Source organism: Prinia subflava, chromosome 12, assembly GCF_021018805.1.
Source record: "Prinia subflava isolate CZ2003 ecotype Zambia chromosome 12, Cam_Psub_1.2, whole genome shotgun sequence".
Lineage (NCBI taxonomy): Eukaryota > Metazoa > Chordata > Aves > Passeriformes > Cisticolidae > Prinia > Prinia subflava.
The window spans coordinates 235,713-253,061 of NC_086258.1; the positions used below are offsets into that span (position 1 = coordinate 235,713).

General features: G+C 55.1%; 2 protein-coding genes across 5 annotated transcripts; one reads left to right on the forward strand and one right to left on the reverse strand.

Moving 5' to 3' along the window:
* Positions 1 to 1,315: 1,315 nt before the first annotated feature.
* On the forward strand, positions 1,316 to 14,106 carry ENTPD2 (ectonucleoside triphosphate diphosphohydrolase 2). 2 transcript variants are annotated; one of them, XM_063409251.1, is made up of 9 exons: positions 1,316 to 1,481; positions 8,862 to 8,979; positions 9,441 to 9,591; positions 10,208 to 10,367; positions 10,453 to 10,680; positions 10,988 to 11,254; positions 11,460 to 11,579; positions 11,857 to 11,991; positions 12,969 to 14,106. In XM_063409251.1, exons 2-9 carry the CDS (start codon positions 8,901 to 8,903, stop codon positions 13,167 to 13,169), a joined length of 1,341 nt encoding a protein of 446 aa, XP_063265321.1. In that variant the 5' UTR covers positions 1,316 to 1,481; positions 8,862 to 8,900; the 3' UTR covers positions 13,170 to 14,106. The 2 variants fall into 2 exon arrangements, with proteins under 2 accessions (XP_063265321.1, XP_063265319.1); XM_063409249.1 differs by lacking the exon at positions 1,316 to 1,481 and adding an exon at positions 1,490 to 1,838.
* A 1,546-nt stretch (positions 14,107 to 15,652) lies between these two features.
* TMEM141 (transmembrane protein 141) lies at positions 15,653 to 17,348 on the reverse strand. 3 transcript variants are annotated; one of them, XM_063409263.1, is made up of 5 exons: positions 17,281 to 17,348; positions 17,111 to 17,177; positions 16,916 to 16,999; positions 16,608 to 16,739; positions 15,653 to 15,963 (listed from the first exon to the last, which is right to left on the reverse strand). In XM_063409263.1, the coding sequence occupies exons 1-5, from the start codon at positions 17,332 to 17,334 to the stop codon at positions 15,884 to 15,886; spliced, it is 417 nt and encodes a 138-aa protein (XP_063265333.1). In that variant the 5' UTR covers positions 17,335 to 17,348; the 3' UTR covers positions 15,653 to 15,883. The 3 variants fall into 3 exon arrangements, with proteins under 3 accessions (XP_063265333.1, XP_063265332.1, XP_063265334.1); XM_063409262.1 differs by having other exon boundaries at positions 16,608 to 16,778; XM_063409264.1 differs by having other exon boundaries at positions 16,608 to 16,820.
* Between the last annotated feature and the right edge of the window lies 1 nt (position 17,349).

The window sequence follows — 17,349 nt, forward strand, 5'->3', positions numbered from 1 at the left end:
AGAAAAGAGATTTTTTTTGTTGTTGTTCTTTTTCAGTCTTTGAAGACCTCATTGGTTGTCCGTCTAAAGGTGAAGCAGGAGGTTTGAGAAAGGGACTAAATTCAATCCAGAAAAGATCTCTCTGTGGTAATCCCTGGTGCAGTTGCACTGTAGAGGATGACAGATGAGTGCCTCAGAAGGTGAGGTGGGCAGCATGAAGAGTCAAGACTATGCAAGTATTTTTCCCATAGAAACTTGAGAAGAGTCAACCTAGGAAGGCAGAAAGGCAGCGGAAATGATGTTGTGCTGAGCCTCAGGGACAGGACTGTGTTTTTCTCTGGCATAATCAGCAGCAAAGGCGAATAATTTTTTCACAGAAATTAATATATTAATGTCTTGAAATAGATTGATACGGATTTTCTAGGGTTAAGTGCTTAATGAATTAGAGTGAGGAGGTAAATCCCTGCAAACAGACTCACAGACTGAACACAGCAGTCCTGCAGAGAAGCCCTGCTCCACAGTGATGGGCACTGCCTGGGTGAGGGTGACTCTCTGTGCCCCTATTCAGCCATTTTCTTCCCCAGACTCTGCTGCCAGTCACTGCTTTGGGGACAGCACTGGAGCTCGTCTCCTGCGGGACCTCCAGCAGCAGAACCTGAGTGGAGTGGCGCATCAGGGCTGGGGGCTCCTGCACCACAAGCCTTGGGCAAAGGCTTAGCCCCATGAGCACCTCTGTGCCCCAATACCACAGTGATGGGCAGGAAGCTCTGCAGAAGGTCCAGTGCTGGTGCAACATGTGCGATGCATGGATCTGCAAGCACGACCGTGAGCGGCAGGAAATCTCCTGCTTCGAAAAATACTGAGAAGTGAAGCAGGCGTGAGGAGCCTCAGCTCACATCCTCAGTGTGAGGGTGTGACCCTCAGCCTGCAACCCAGCTGTTCTAGGAGCTGTCTTGTCCAGCATTCTCTCCTTGTTTATTATTTTGTTCACTGTTGTATCCCACTGTGTAAGCAAGCTGCAAATATCCTGCTCAGAGGAAGGAACCCAGCCTCCTTTGGCTCACAGCTCCCTATGCAAATGCATCACATTATTAACTTGTGACCATATTGAAAACAGCTTCAAAATACATCTGGTCTCCTCAGGGCTGTCACGAAGTTCTTGTGATGATTAAAAGCAGGAACACAGCCACAGTTGTTAATCATCGTAGATGAGAGGTTCTTGGAGCTTTTCTGTACCTCAGGATGTTCCCACGTCCCGCTGAACCCATCTAACGGCTAATCCCCAGGGCGGGGGCAGGATGGGGTTGAACCTGGGGTCAAGGACCATGCCCGGAGGGGTAGATAGGGCTGATCCCAGGGACATAGGCTGTGCCCAGGGAGGAGGGACAGGACTGAGCCCTCCCGATAACGGTGATGCTCAGGGACAAAACTGATTCTGGAGCCGGAGCGGTTCCTGAGGGGCCGAGCTGGGGCTGATCCCGGGCAAAAGGCCCGTGCCTGGGGTAGGTAGATCGGTCTGGTCCCGGGGCTGAGGGGGCAGCAAGATCTGAGTCCAGGTCCGGGGCAGCCGCAGGACTTGCAGCCCAGGGCCGCCCCGCACAGTGCCACGGCGCCCGGTGTCCCGCCCGGGTGGGCCGGGGCGGCGGTGACTCAGCCGGGAGAGGCGGCCGAGGAGGAGGCGGGGGCGGAGGAGTGAGAGGAGCCGTCGCCGCCGCCGCTGCCGAGCCACTCACCTGCCCGGCTCCGCCATGGCCCGCCGCCTGGCCGCCCTGCTCCTGCTTCTAGCCCTCGGGTGCCTGCTGGGCATCCTCCTCCTCTTCCTCGGCTCTGGGGACACACGGGGCCCGCCGGGCTTCAAGGTGAGGGGGGCGGCGCGGGAGCACCGGGCGCGGAGCGGCGGCGGGCACCGGGAGGTTCTGGGCTGCCCGGGGCTGGGGGACCCGCCGTGGGCACTTCGGTGTATGGCATTCCGGCGGGCGGCATTTACCGGGGCGCGAGAGACGCCAACATCAGAGGATCCCCAGCGTCACAGGAGGCGCCGGGGCTGACGGGTCCCTCATCTGCGGGGAGAGTCGCAGGGAGCAGCCCCCACCGGGAAAGCAGGAACGCGGCTGCCCCAGTAGCGAGACCCGTTGTGTGGCACCTCCGCTGCGGGACCCGTCGGCTGCGGCACCCTCGGCCGCCCATCCCTTGTGCCTTAGGACGTGCGTTTTGGGAGGGGAATCTGTTGGACACACTGAACGATAGCGGCCCGCCAGGCCAGAACAGCCGAGTCAGCATCTACTGCTGCGGCTCTGCCTGGGCCAGGGCTCCCCTGCACACCAGCATCTCCCCGGGCTCCACTCCATCTCCTGAGCCAGTGTTGCTGGGTGACAAATGCACTTTCCTTTGAATACAAGCGGCCTTTTTTTTTTTTTTTTTTCCTTTTTCATTGTAAATTCAGATGATGAAAGAAGTTCCCGAACAATTTATTGTTGGCCAAGCACTCCTTTGGTAGGCCAAGTCTTTTGTTTTAAAATAGTCCCAGGCTCTTGTCCTGAAAAACAGTTCATCTAAAACCCCCTTTTTCTCATCCCGAGCAATTTACTTGGAAACTTTCTGAGCCATCCTGCATGCCAGATGTGCTGCTGCCTTCTTTCTGGGTTTGTCAGATGTAATGAAGACTAGAATGAGAAGGTGAGCTGGCTTAACCAACATGACCCTTTTTGCTCTTAGTATAACTACCCATTGTTAACTCCTTCTCTGTGACACCTTTCTTTGCCACCCATTGCCACATGCTGGGGCATCATGGGCTGTGCTGAGCTGGTTTCAACGTGAACTTTTTCTCTTAGAACATGGAGGAATTCGAATGGTACCAAGACCCCATATGTAGCACTTGGATCAGTCTGGAAAGCCTTTCTTCTTTCTGGTTCCAAGATAGACCTTTGGTTTATCAAATGAAATCAAATTTGGTTTACGAAATGAAATCCCAGAAACTTTTTTCTTGTGGTTTTTTTTTGGTGCTTTTTCTCTCTCTGAGTGTCTTGGTTTGGAAAGACTGGTATCTGCCAGGGAAAGTTGGAGCTTCTCTTGGAATGGAGAATGTAAACCCCCTCCCTCCAAATTATTATAATTTTGCAATTAGGAGCTTTCAGGCAAAGATATGGGACTAGGAATAACAGTTCTTTGCAAGGAATGTTAAAAATACAAATGTAGTAATAAAAAACAAACAAACAAACAAACAAAAACCCCAACAAAACAAGCAAGCAAGCAAACAAACAAAAATCCTAGAAAACTCTGACAGAGTCAGAGATATGACCTGACACCCTGTTGTTCAGGGTGCTGGAAGCAGTCCAAATAAATCCTCCTGGAGTAACAGATGTGGTTCTGTGGAGTAGAGATGATCCTGTAGAAAGGGTCCAGTGATGGCGAGATGAGTCCAGTGATGGTGAGATGGGTCCGGTTTTCATCCAGGAATCCAGTGGAAAACCAGATACCTGGTGTTCCTGGGTCTCCTTTTTTATCTGGGTAGGGAATGGTTGGCTTCCCCCCCACTGGGTGGTGCATCTCACAATGGGATATGTAATGTGTCATGTCATTGGTGAATTTTAATGGCCCATTAACAGAAGATATCCCCCGAGGGTGGACAGTTGATGAAAGAGATAAGAAACACTGCCCCACCTGGTTTTAACAGCTGGCCCTTTATCAGAAGACATCCGTGCCTTCTCTCTCCCCCACCCCCCCCACCCCGCCCCTCCCCTTTAGAAGAGATAAAGAAAAAAAACATCTCCCCAACTGCTTTCAACAGATGAAATAGAATACACTTTTTTTGGTTACACAATCCAAGACACTGACTGGTAGCACCTTCTAGTCTGCAGGCAGTGCTGTGGTTTGGGGCCAAGCATCCCTGAAAACCCTGGGTCCTGACTCTGCTCCGCGCAAGGCCTGGCCAAGCGACTCAGGATTCCAGCACATGCCAAGTGCTGTGAGGTCCAGCATGGTGTGCACCGGTGTCCAGCAGTGCCTATTCTCATGGGGCTGGCACCAGGAAGGTGCTGAGGAGTTTCTTTCGCACAAAGCTCAGTGCTGTTTTGAGAATGCAGAACTTTGTGTTATTTTAACTCAGCCCAAAAGATGCTCACATGGTTTAGAGGTTGGTCCTGCTATGGGAGACCCTGGGCATGTCTTCCAACTGACCCATGGAAAAACTCAAACTCAGAGCCAGTGAGTTTTAAAGTAGGTGTGTAGTTTATTCAGCACTGGACACCATGCAGGATAGCTCCTAAAGGCATGCGTGCCCCTTGCTCACCCCCGTTTTCTTTTATCCTCTAGAATGTTACATATGCAGCAAGTTTCACAATACTGCCATGTATATTCATCCCTTGGCTCCCACTCCCTCCCCTTTGTATGCTAATTGGTTATCAGTCCTTTGTGCCTGCGCACTTGTCTCTGGTGGTCGGGGGGGGGGGGGGGGGGGGGCGGGGGGGGGTTAGGTCTCCGGGATGAAGGAGTCTTCCTCTTGAGATGAACTTCTGACCCCACTGCCTTGTGCATGCTCACTGATCCTCTGGTCATAGTCCAAGCTATGATGCCAGTCTTCTCTTGTCCGGCGGCCTGAGGAACCTTGTTATCTCAGTATCTCTGATAATCTTGTATTCTTGTCTCCTGTTTTGGTAAACTTCCTTCCCCTTGTCAGACATCCTTGCATTCCTCCTTATTGTTCCCACACATAGACCTGTTTCTTCCCTCCTCAGGCAACTGATGCAGCATTCAGAGCAGCAAGTATTAAGCAACACATATCATCTGTCTATTCTTAATAAATATCATCTAATTTTTATGATTAATATTCTCTAGTTTCTAATCTCATGTTTCAAAACAGCTTAGACAAGATGTGGTCCTTGCTGACAGTCCATGTTAGCTGCTGGATAGTGCTGTTCACTGCTGAGCTATGGCTCCACATCTTCCTTTTCCAGCTCCTTTGCTTGGAATATAGCCCTAAAACCACCCTGGATTAGTTATCTTGCTGCTGAGGACGGTTCCTTCATGGGTCCACAGTGGAGCTCATAGCCTGACTGCTCTGAGCTGCTGCCTGCTCTTGACAGTCCTTTTCTTTCTTCTTTTGGCAAATGTATCTCTGGCAATTTCTATGTCCTGTGGTTGATATGTCTACTGCAGCAGGAAGGAAACCTGTCATAACTCACTGCAAACCTGGGTGCTGCATGACCTCACCACCCTTGAGAGAGGCAGAACAGTGAGGGGCCAGAGATGGTGGGGGGCCAGGTGTCACTCATGTGACATGGGGCAGCCTGGAGAGCCTGTGGGATGGGGCTGGAGTCCTGGGTATGGCCACGGGGCACGTTGCCAGGCAGCAGCACATGGGGCATTCTCAATGTCCCCATCTGCCTCCTCCCCTGGGCAGAGCCAGAGTGATCAGGAACCCCAAGCCCGACCCTGGCCTTTGGGAACATCACTGTCTTCTGTCCCCTCTGCAGGGGCTTTAGGATTGAGCAGCCCTCACTAGGGCTGGGCTGAGTGATGTTGCATTGGGGCAAAGCCCTTGGGACCATGGGTGACCATGGAGGCAGCAGAGATAGGGTTGGCACTGGAAAACTCTCCCAGCGTAGGGCCACAATGAGGACCCCTCTGTGCCCCCCCGCCTGCAGCATCACCAGGGTCTGGTCAGGGGGTTCTGTTAGAAAAATTCCTGTGCCACCAGGAGGGGCTGGTGTTGGAACTGTCCCACATGCATGAGGCCCTGCCCAAGTCCTGGGCGCCAGCAGGCAAACATGGAGAATTTATCCTCCCTCCTGGGGCTTCCCACCTGTAGGGCCCCTGGAGCCCACCTACCTGTGTCCATGGCTCAGTCATGACTCAGACCCACTCTGCCTGGGGAATGCAGTGGGTCCGATGCCCAAGCCCAGGGTCTAGGCAGGGACAGAAGGCAAGACAGGGACAGGATCTGGAGCCAGGGGCTGGCACCACTGCACACCACTGTAGGTGACCCCATTCATGATTTCTCTGTGAATACTGGAGGCATGGGGTACCCTTGGGACTGGAGGAGATGACATTACTTCATCACTGGGAACATACTAGGCTGCCCAAGTCTTGTGTGCACATGATTCCCACCCCTGCTTACCACTGCCAGGTGAGGATGGCTTCTCCACAGGGACACGCTGGGTGCCAAACCCTGTGCCCCCAGGAGGGGCTGGCACGAGGCTGTGGTGGCTCCTTTCATGCTGAGGAGGCTATGGGTGAGCTGTGGCAGCAGTTGGCCAGCCACTCTCTGCAGTGGTAGCGCCATCATGTTGCAGCACCTTACCTCAGCTGAGCCAAGCACTGCTGATGCCACCGCCAAGACCAGGGGACCCCTGGGATGCCCCTCATCCACCACTCCACACCTGGTGGCAACGGGCTGGGGGTCCAAGAGGAAAGATCCCCATCCTGGCCCACAGGTGTTGGCAGCAAAGGGCACTAGGATGTGCCTACATGGGGCAGCCAGTTCTGCATCCTGCCCCAGCAGTGCCACTGTCACCACCCCAACATGTCACCTCTGCATGGTGCTTGCCCTGGGTGCAGGCTCCATGCTGCCTCTCACTGCCTGCACTTCCCTTGGCACATGCACACCCATGAACACGCCCCTCCCAAATGCATGTATGCACAAACATGTGCACACAAAATTGGTACACCTATGTGCATGTACACCTCACCTGTGCACACCCACGGGCAAGCACCCCCAGATACCTACCTCCACACCTAAATTTGCACGCAACTTTGTATGCCCATGCATATACACACAAACACGCACACTCCTGGAGCATGTACACCACATGCACACATACATGCATGCACATCCATGCACATGTGCACATATATGTGTGCACCTCTCTACAAGTGCAACTCCACCCCAGGTATGTACCCCCATGAATGCACCCTGGTACCGGCTCTCCATGGAGTGAGAAGTGGAACACAGCTAAGTCAGTCCTGCTGAAGGCAGGAAGAAACTCTGGGAACCAGCCTTCCCCCTGTCACAGGTGGTGGGTCTCCTCCTTCTCACTCAGGAGCCAGCCCTGTGGCCATGACCCTTCCTCATGGGGTGAGTCTGGCATCCCCAGCATCCCCATTCCTGGTGGGCAGCACCAGGTATCCCTGGCACTGCAGGTCATCTTCACTGTCTCATACTCCAGCATCTCTCAGGCCTTGCCACCACACAGATATCCCTGTCTCCAACCTTGTTCCTCCCTGTGGAACTTCAGCCCCTCCATGACATCTCCAGGCTGGAGACTACTCTCAGGGTCTTCGCTGTGCTCAGTCCTGGGTTTGGGGATTTCCCTTTGGGGACAGCCTTGTCACCCTGCTCCTGCTAGTGTCACTCCAGGTGATACTTGAGGTAATGCAGTGCCTTGTGAGCAAACTGGAGACATCTGCATGGTGGCTACAGGGTGTGTGGGCACATGTGCCACTGAGGTGGACAGAGGGGGTCTCCAGGGGCTGGACCCTCCTCAGTGTCCCCTATGGCTGGTCGGTAACTGCTTATCTGGGGATTCAGAGGTGACCATGAGATTCCAGGGTGGGCAGGCAACGCAGAGGTTGCCCTGGTGAGAATGGACTGGGGTGCCATGTGCTGGGCAGAGAGGGCGCCGAGAGCCCTCTAAGCCTGCCCAGAGCACTCACCCCAGCACTCAGCCCAGGAGGCTGGGCAGGGGTGTTGGGGGGGAGTTGGCAGCCTCCTTCCTCCTCTCTGCAGTGTTTGTCAGGAGCTGAAGCTGCTCTATTGCTCCAGCCTGGCCACAGAGGGGGATTCTCTGCTGGCTTGCAGCTTTTGGCCCAGGGCATGAGCAAATCACTGGGTGAGTCTGGGAGGGTCACCCACGTGAGATGGTCCCCTGAGGGAGCAGGGGGTACCACTGGTTCAGGGCCATTGGTTCACAGTGTAATTGGGGCTACCTATAAGTGGGAAGCTCAGGCGTCCCTGCCTCTGCCCTGACACTTCTGTTGCCTGAGCTGGTGAAAAATAGGTGATAGGGACAGGGGTGACATGGGGCACACAAGGCAGGCAGGACTGGGGTGGCTTCCAGAGCCGGGCAGGGAGAGGAGCTGCCTCCTCCAGTCCTCTGCTCTATCGAGTCTGGGCAGGGCAGGAGCAGAGAGACTCATAGGAAGTTTAAGCCTTAGATGGCTTCGCCCCAGACATGCTCAGCTGGGGTGATGCTGGGTCCTGCCTTGCTTTCCCCCCATACTCACAGCCCTGAGGGGGCACAGCAGGGGCCAGCATGGGCAGCCCCACAACCACGGGCAGCAGGGGTCAGGCAGAGGGGTCCACCCAGGGGTGCTGCAGGCAGTATGTATGGTGTCCCCTCCCTGGGAGCTGGGTAACCTTGTTTGGCAGGAGGAGCAGGGTTATTTATAACCAGAGAATGGCCAACCCATACAAGGGCAGGAGGGATGCGGGGCCTGGCTGCCCTTCTTTGGCCAAGAGCATCCCGAGGAGCATTTCAGGTGTCCCTCCCCACCACCAGTCCCAGGGACTTGCTAGCATGGCTCAGCAGGCAGCCAGGAGTGATGGTAACCTGCAGTGGGGGAAGAGACCCCTGGGCTGCACTGAAGGGGGTCCCCTTACCCAAAATGCCAGAGTCCCTGTGCTGTTCCAAATAACATCCCAGAATGGCCAGTATCCCACTCCCAGTCACATCCCAGGCAGTGCCTTGTTTGGGCAGATGTGGGCCCAGCAGTGCCAGGCTGGGCCTAGCAAATCCTCCCTCTGCCAGATGATGCTCTGGAGCTGCTGGGTACTGACAGCGTAGGAGTGGTTGTGCACTGAGCCCCAGCGCCTTCCCTTGGTAAGGGCTGGAGCAGCCAGGGGATCCTCAGCCTCCAGGCCTGACCCACTGCCTTCCCCCCTGCAGTACGGCATCGTGCTGGACGCTGGCTCCTCCCACACTGCCATGTTCATCTACAAGTGGCCTGCAGACAAGGAGAACGACACCGGGGTGGTCAGCGAGCACGGCATGTGTGATGTGGAGGGTAAGGTCTGGCCCTGGCCCGGGGACTGTGGCCAGGCAGCATGGTGTGAGTGCCCCTTCCTTGTCCAGCTGCTTCCCTCTGTACTCACTGGTGTAGTGACATGTTCTAAAGGGTTCAGTTCTATTCCTTCCCAACTCCCCCAAAGGCTTGCAGCCGTGCATGCTTGTGGTCTATCTTTTCCTAGCAGGTACTGAACAACCAGGGAACAATCCAGCTCCCTGCCTAGCCCAGTGAGGAGCCAGGGTTGGTTTTTCATTCTATCAACATTTCCCAGACTGTCAGCCAGCAGGGGATGTGGTGTGGGCAGGGAGAGGGGGCTGGACCCTGGATGGCTCCATGCCCACAGAAAACTGCTTTTTGGACAGCCTGGAAGGTGGAAGGGGCAAAGCTGCTCACCAGGCATCTTTCCACTGTGCATCATCCCCTCACCAGAAGGGAGCAATGCTGTTTCCTCTTCACAGGTCCTGGCATCTCCAGCTACAGCTCGAACCCTCCAGCAGCTGGGACAAGCCTGGAGCACTGCCTGAACCAGGCCCTGAGAGATGTGCCCAAGGAGAAGCACACGGGCACCCCGCTATACCTGGGTGCTACGGCTGGCATGCGCCTGCTCAAGTGAGCGCTCAGGGGGGCCCTGTCACTGTGACATGACATCTTGCCACACACAGTAGAGGCAGAGGTGGTGAAGAATGGCTGAAGTGTTGCCCCTTTGCTGGGCAAATTTCTTCAGCACTCAGCTGCCCAGTGCTGTGTCCCCTGCAGAAGGGGTCCTGCCTTTCAGAGTAAGATATGCTCTGCAGGGCACAGCCAGCACAGCACTAGTGGCAAGGGGCTGGTGGGAGACCAGTGCCAGGATAACCCACCCAGACTTTTTGGATGCTAGGAGGAAAATCCCTTGCACCCACTGTCAGCCTGAAGGGACACAGAATAATCACCCCTCAAAAAGCACACGGGGAGGAGTAGCGCTCCCCTCACTCAGCCCAGGCAGGATGGATCCCATTGTCCCAGCAGGAGGGAGCACATTTCATTCCTGCTACCTGCCTCCTCCAGCAGATACAAAGGGAATTAGCTGGTGTTTTTTTGGGACATGCCTATGGGTACCCAGGGAAGGGCTCACCTCTCTCCTGGGCCCTGCTATGGCAGTGCTGGCCCCCAAGGGCTGTTGGGGCAGGGAGGGATCTGCAGCACTGTGGCACAGGTCTGTCACTCTGCCCTTTCACTTGGCCCACAGCATTGCAGACCCACAGGTGTCGGATGCCGTCCTCAGAGCTGTAGCAGCCACACTGAAGATGTACCCCTTTGATTTCCGGGGAGCAAAGATCCTGTCAGGGGAAGAGGAAGGGGTTTTTGGCTGGGTCACCGCAAACTATCTCCTGGAGAACTTCATCAAGGTAGGCAGTGACATTCACTGGGATGGCTGTGGTGGCTGGGCAGCTCATCATACACTTATGCCTGCTCTTGTCCTCCTTGGCTCAGCGTGGATGGCTTGGAGAATGGATCCAGCCTCAGAAGAAGACCCTGGGGGCCATGGACTTTGGGGGCGCTTCCACACAGATCACCTTTGAAACCACAGACATGATTGAAGACCCCAGAAACGAGATGGTGCTGAAGCTGTATGGCCAGGCATACAAAGTATACACGCACAGCTTCCTCTGCTATGGGAGGGACCAGGTCCTCAAGAGGCTGCTCTCCAAGCTCCTCCAGGTACAATGCGTGCTTGATGTGGATGCTGACTGCCACAACCCCACAGTTACTCCCTCAGCCCGGTGTTTACACTGTCCCTCAGCCCTGCACCAGCTGCACACCTTTACCAGCCAACTTGGGTTTTGCCCCCAACCCTGTCTTGTGTTCCCACCATCTCCATTAGATGATGCAGCCCTTGGCTACAGGCAAGACACCCCAAGCCATTTTGAGACACTTCTGGCAACTGCTCTGTGTCTCACTGCTCAAGCTCCAGGGGAGCTATAGCTATGGCATCACTCATGCACCCCATGTGTCCCTCTTCTGGCAGGCTGAGAGCTACCGAGAAACTGTCTCCCATCCCTGCTGGCCTATAGGCTACAACAAGAGCCTGTTACTGAGCAGCATCTATGACAGCCCCTGCACGGAGAAGGAGAGGCCAAGTCTTGCCCTCAACACCACTGCTACCTTGGTCGGCACCGGGAATGGGAACCTCTGTGCTCTGCACATCAGCAAGCTCTTTGACTTCACCAACTGCTCCTTCTCCCGCTGTTCCTTTGATGGTGTTTTCCAGCCAGAGGTTTCAGGAAACTTCATTGTAAGTCCCAGCATGGAGGAGGGACGTGACATAGCTGCTGGCTGGGCAGGTTGTGCCCAGCTCCCCAGCATCAAGTGGCAGCAAAGCTAGACCCCCAGCTCTGCAACAGTTGTTGCTGGTGCCCACCACACTGGCCAGAGAGTCTGCTCATGGTGAGAGAGTTTGCTCCCAGCCTGACCCACAGCTGTTCCTTTCCTTCCATCAGGCCTTCTCTGCCTTCTTCTACACGGTGGACTTCATCCAGACCGTGATGGGAAGACCCGTGCACCTGCCCAGCGACCTGAAGAATGCTGCAGACACCATCTGTGCCACCAGCTGGAGTGAGGTGGGCTCCCTGGGCATCGTGGGAAGGAGGGGCCTACTTCATGTGGGGTATCACCCCGGCTTTGAGAGAAGCCCTTGGAGGTCACTGGGTTTCCTGGCACCAATGGAGTAGGGGGAAGGCAATTGATGATGCCTACATGGGACTGGGAGGGAGCTCAGCTGGGTATGGGCAGCCTTGGCCTCACAGATGTAACCATCCTGAGCTTCAGGCCATAGACACAAACCTGGCCTTTGCTGGCTTGACCCCTCTTCTCTTTCCCTCTGTGCATCCCACCCAGCTGCTTCAGAAAGCCCCCAAGCTGGAGAAGAGGCTGCCAGATTACTGCGCTGTCAGCACATTTGTGTATTTGCTCACCACCAAAGGCTACAGCTTCAACAACCACTCTTTTCCCAACATTGCCTTCCAGAAGAAGGTGGGTAGCACCAAAATACATCCCCATCCCATGGAATATCTTTGGAGTTAGGCCAAAGAACCCTGCAGGAGAGATGATCCCACATGGAAAAAGAGCCAAGCAGAATCATGGAAGATCTCAGTGAACAGGGGCAGGATGGAACTCAGTTTTTGGAGGGATCTGCTGGGGGATGGAAACAAATGAGCTGAGCTGGCCGTGGGGTGGTCATAGGGTCAGATTCTTGAGCCCTTCCTTGGCCCTCAAGACACCAGCCACCCCAAACAATGCTTTGCTGAGGCCTTTTGGGAAGTTACCACAGAGCGGGATCCCAGTTTTGTCTGCACGTGCCATGGGATGTGCAAGATCAGGACTGGCCTGAGTGCACAAGGTTTTACTCCCAGGGGATGAACCCAGTTCAGCACAGTTCACTGGTGTGTCCCTCAGCTGGCTGGACCTGTGGGCAAGAGAAGCTCAGGGCTCCCCCACAGGGCTCTTCCTTGGGCTAACACTGAGGCAGTCCCTGAAAGGTCTGGAGCGCAGCTGAGGGAGCTGGGGGGGCTCAGCCTGGAGAAGAGGAAGCTCAAGGGGGACCTTCTCACTCTCTAAAACACCCTGACAGGAGGTTGTAGCCAGGTGGGGATTGGTCTCTTCTCACAGGTAACATGTGACAGGATGAGGAAATGCCCTCAAGTTGTGCCAGGGAAGTTTCAGTTAGATTTTAGTTGAAATTCCTTCATGGAAAGTGTAGTCAGACACAAGAACAGGCTGCCCACAGATGTGGTAGTTACTATCCCTGGAGGGATTTAAAACATGTGCAGATGTGGCACCTGGGGACATGGTCTAGTGGTGGCCTTGGCAGTGCTGGTGTAAAAAGTGGTCCATGATCTTAGATGTCTTTTCCATCTTCAATGATTCCATGATTCTATGATTCTAAGGTGTCTTGAGGCCCATGCAGATGGGCTGGCTGGGTGGTGACCACTGCCATGCTGTTTCCACAGGCAGGAGAAACCTCCATTGGCTGGGCCCTGGGCTACATGCTCAACCTCACCAACATGATCCCAGCAGAGAAACTCTCCTCCCACAAAAGCATCTTGTACAACAACTGGGTCATCCTCATCCTGCTCTTTGTGGTCACCACCCTGATATCCCTGGTGACTGCCATCTGCCTGCTCCGGCACAGCAAGTCCAGCATAATCTGATGGCAGGGACAGGGTGGGCCATATCTGCAGGACCAGCACCATCCTACCTGCTGGAGGCTCCACAGTCTGAATGCTTGATAGGTGGCAAGTGCTCAATGTCCTCTTCCAAGGCCTGACACCATCCCAGAAGGAAAGCTGTCCCCTTTTGCCCTCCCCTTGCCCTCAAGCTGCAGGAAAAGGACAGAAGAGGATAACTGGCCCTGGGAGAAGGGCTCAAATGTTTCCCAGCACTACTCAGGCATGGACCCTGGAGCAGGCTTGGGAATGGGGCATTCAGAGCTAGGACATATTTTTGCCACGAGAGCTGAGCTGAGCTAGGCCAATGAGCTCAAGCAACAACAGGATTCATTTTCATGAATGTGTTCGTGTATGAATGGGGAATATTACTTACACTAGTCCTTATAGCTGACATCACTAGCCTGTCCCTGGAGCATCAGCCCTGCCTCCTGGGGAGCTCTGGGCATCACCCAAAGCCCATGTTGTCTTTCTGGCTGATGCACAAACCCCACTGACCTTCCTGAAGGCAAGGTCTTGGCCTTGGCCACTGGCCTCAGCTTTGGGTAAGGACTTAGCAACAACCAGATGTGGGGAAGCTGGCAACTTCCAGGTCCCACATCAACAAAGCAGACACGGTGTCTATACTGTCCCAGTGGTTCCTATGCCAACTTGCCTTTGCCACAGCCAGAGATTCCTGCACACCTCGGTTCCAGCAGTTCCATGGTGCATGGCCATGCTGGCACAGAGCTGATGCGCTCCTGCACTGTGGGGCTTTGCTCCGCACTGGGATTTGAGCCTGGCATCACCCCACACCAGACAGCTGGGAGGCTGCACCTTAATTTCCAATTGAGTAAAAACAGGGATGTACAAACATGAAGAAGGTTTGGTTTTGTTTGTTTGAGTTTTTTTAAATAATCTGAAATAAATCTTTGTAACCACTGTTGTGGCTCATTGGCTTAGCATCAGCAATAGGCAGTTCAGCCTGGCTGTCTCATGGGGACAGAGCCCCTCAGCCACATCCACAGTCAGTCTCTGCGTGAAGATCTCAGCCCCTGCAGCCTGTCCAATGCTAAGACACCGTCATGGTTCTGTGCACTCTACCAGCCTGGAGATGACCTCAAACAGACCAAGGTGGGCTGAAAACCTCACTCCAGACCCAGGCCCACCTGGAGGTGGAGGAGCTCCAGCCAGCCACAGTGACCAAGCTCATGCTTCCCCAGTGCTGGAGGTGCAGCCACTCCAAAGGCAGAAGCAGGCAGCTCAAGCTGTCCCTCACTGCCACAGACCCCAGCAAAACAACCTGCCAGCAGTCTCCACTGCCAGGACCCAGCACTGGTGCTCAAGAGTAGCAGGAAAGCAGCTCACATTTGCTGCTGCAGTCACTGGCTGCTCAGATATACCAGAACACACATCACAGTGCATGGTAGTTGTATGGGACTGGTCCCAGCACTCCAATCCTTTGGGAAGCCTCCCCCTGCCCTGCACATTCCATGAACACTGGAGAGGAGTGGCTGTAGGCAGCTGCAGTTTCTCACTGCCCTCTTTGATCCTACTAGCAGCAACAGCTCTGCTCTGTGGGTTTGCTCACTTCCCAACTCCTTTCCCTGCTCCAGCTGAACTCCTGGAATGCCATGCTTGACGTAACACACCTGTTCCCTCCAGCACTTTGCTTTCAGCTCTTCCACTGGCTGCTCCCCATCTCTCTGCACAGGGCAAACCTGATTCCAGTTCAGATGATGCTGTGAACCTCCAAGTCCAGTTTCCTCCCCAAGCTCCTCATCTCCTCAACACAGGGACTCTCTCCTGTGGTGAGGTTCAGGGTGTGTCTATATATCTCACACAGAGAAGGCACTTCTGGTTCCTGAAGCAGAAACACTGCTCTAAGAACCTGGGCAGCTCCCAGAATTCAGGCTGAGTTTCCTCTTCTTATTATTCCTCTTCTTATTCAGCTGCAGCTGAATAAGAGCTGGACATCCACCAAGAACAGACAATTTACCTAGTCAAGACTTGGAGTCTGTCATGGAAAAACCTCACATGCCCCACTGCGTGCATGGGATTTGAGACAGTACCATTGCCCTGACAAGTAGTTATGGGTCTGGATGCACAATCTGGGACTAGCCAGTGACAGGTGAGCACTGCAGAGAAGGTCCCGGGGCACATGGTTGACCCAGACAAAGACAACACCCCAGCTGTGGGGTTCAGCTCAGGCCTGTTCATGCAGGTATGAAAAGCCTTGCTGCTGCAGTGGAAGGGACATAGGGACTGGCTGGGCTCAGGAAACACAGGGGGCACAGCAACAGCTCTGCCCTTACAACTTAGCCCAGACCTGTCTATACCTGTAACCATCTCAGAGCAATTCAGGTGCTGACTGTGACTGCATTACCACAGAGGGACCAGAGCTCTCTGCTGCAACATTCACTGCAGAGGTTGCCTCAGGTTGGCATTCACCACCTGCTCTGTCGTTCGCCTCATCCACAATGAGTGCCTTCAGCTCTCAACTTTTATTGTACCCCCAATGCAATGTGCAGAGGCCATGGGGCAGACAGCAGCAATCCGTGAGGTGCCTCCACCACGCTCTCGCTGCAGTATTAAGTCCTCTGAGCTTTCCAGCAGCGTCACCAAGTCCACCATCATTACAGGCAGCATGGGCAGTGTCAGGTTGGGCAGGCAGGAGGGGGTCAAGCAGGACATGGGCATGGCGTGCTGTGCTCTGCTGGCTACTCCACCACGTCACCATACCTGTTCCTCCTCACCAGTGTTGCAGCGCCGTCCCTGCCCTCTGCACTGGGGAGGTTTTCTGTAAAAAGAAAGTACAAGTTCCCTGGACCTCCAACTACCCTGGTGAAATTCACCCTGGTGAATTTGCCAAGGGTGGGCAAAGAACCACACCACAGAACCTTGGTGAAGCATGTAAAGACTCTTCAAGTTGGCCTAGTTTTGGGAGCTCAAGGTACATGGGGGAGAGAGCAGCGAGCAGCCATGAGAATTGTCCAGCAGCACCTGTCTTGATGCCCCTCCAGTTCTGCCCACCCTACTGAGCAGTAAATCCTTCCACATCTCAGTTACTCTCTCCATCCCTTACCTTCTCCTTCCTCTTCCAGCAAATCAGCCTTTTGTGCTGGCTGTCATGAATATGCAAAGCAGGCAAGGCAGGAGGCAGCAGCAAGTACACCCAGCCCACATCACCAGCCCTGCTCAGGAACCCACTGTGCCGGGTGCACAGAGACAGGGGAGGCGTGGAACCAGGTAAGGTGCTCCACCCACTATGGGTGCTCCTGCTCCCACCCCTTGGCTGCAGGGTGTGCAACTTATATAATGAGATTTTGACAATGACACAGTCACCAGCTTAATTACAAGACAGGAACAGCAAAGTAATTATTGCAGCACGGAAGAACCAGGCACCACAAGCTCAGGGAAAGCAGTAGGAAGATATGACTGTACCTGTGGGCTGAGACACCCCACCAATCACGGCGAGCTCCTGTGGGGACCTGCCTGTCTCCAGGTAAATCCAGAAGTTGGAACATTTCTGTGTCTCAGCTCTGGTTACCACGTAGCTTCCGAGGGACCCTGCAGCTGGAGCGGCCGAGGTGCTCCTGTGAGTGCCAGCAGCACCTTGGTGGGGACAGCACCTGCTGCCGCGAACACTCCTGAGCCCTGGAGGCCAGGGCACAGGGAGGTGGCTGGAGCCAGAGGGGAGGCCCCATAACAATGGCAAACACCCCTCTGTGCCGCTCGGGTCGGGCACTTACCAGCAGCCAGCAGCAGGCTCCACTGCGGGCCGTACGGCAGCGCCTGCCGCACCAGCTTCTGCACTGCGAAGGCGGCCCCGCTGCCTGCCGAGACAGGGGCCAGGGTTACCACACACGGCCAGGACGTCTCCGCTGCCCCTGGGGAGCGGCCAAGGACAGCTCGGGGGGTGTCGGGGTGACTGGACCAGCTCGTACCTGCCAAGAAGCTGCCGATACCCTTCATGAAAGCGTGAGACTGGCAGGCCGCGTATTGCTGCAGCGCCTGCGGGGACAAGTCAGCGCGGGGGCCGGAAGCCCACCCGGCCCCCTGAGCCCCGAGCCCCCCGCACCCCTAGGCCTCCCAGCCCGTCCCCCGCGGGGCGCACCGGGTGCTTAGCGGCCACGTCATCCTCCACCCGCCGTACGCCCAGATTCACCATGGCGCGGCTGCCGGC

Bases quoted from the DNA above. Each gene is read 5' to 3' on its own strand.
- ENTPD2 (XM_063409249.1), top strand. From the start codon at position 1,728: ATGGCCCGCCGCCTGGCCGCCCTGCTCCTGCTTCTAGCCCTCGGGTGC. The intron at 1,839-8,861 runs GTGAGGGGGGCG...TCCCCCCTGCAG, and splicing joins GGGGCCCGCCGGGCTTCAAG to TACGGCATCGTGCTGGACGC. The intron at 11,992-12,968 runs GTGGGTAGCACC...CTGTTTCCACAG, and splicing joins ACATTGCCTTCCAGAAGAAG to GCAGGAGAAACCTCCATTGG.
- TMEM141 (XM_063409264.1), bottom strand. From the start codon at position 17,334: ATGGTGAATCTGGGCGTACGGCGGGTGGAGGATGACGTGGCCGCTAAG. The intron at 16,821-16,915 runs GTAAGTGCCCGA...CCTGGCCTCCAG, and splicing joins GAGCCTGCTGCTGGCTGCTG to GGCTCAGGAGTGTTCGCGGC. The intron at 15,964-16,607 runs GTACAGTCATAT...TTCTTTTTACAG, and splicing joins TGGGGTGTCTCAGCCCACAG to AAAACCTCCCCAGTGCAGAG.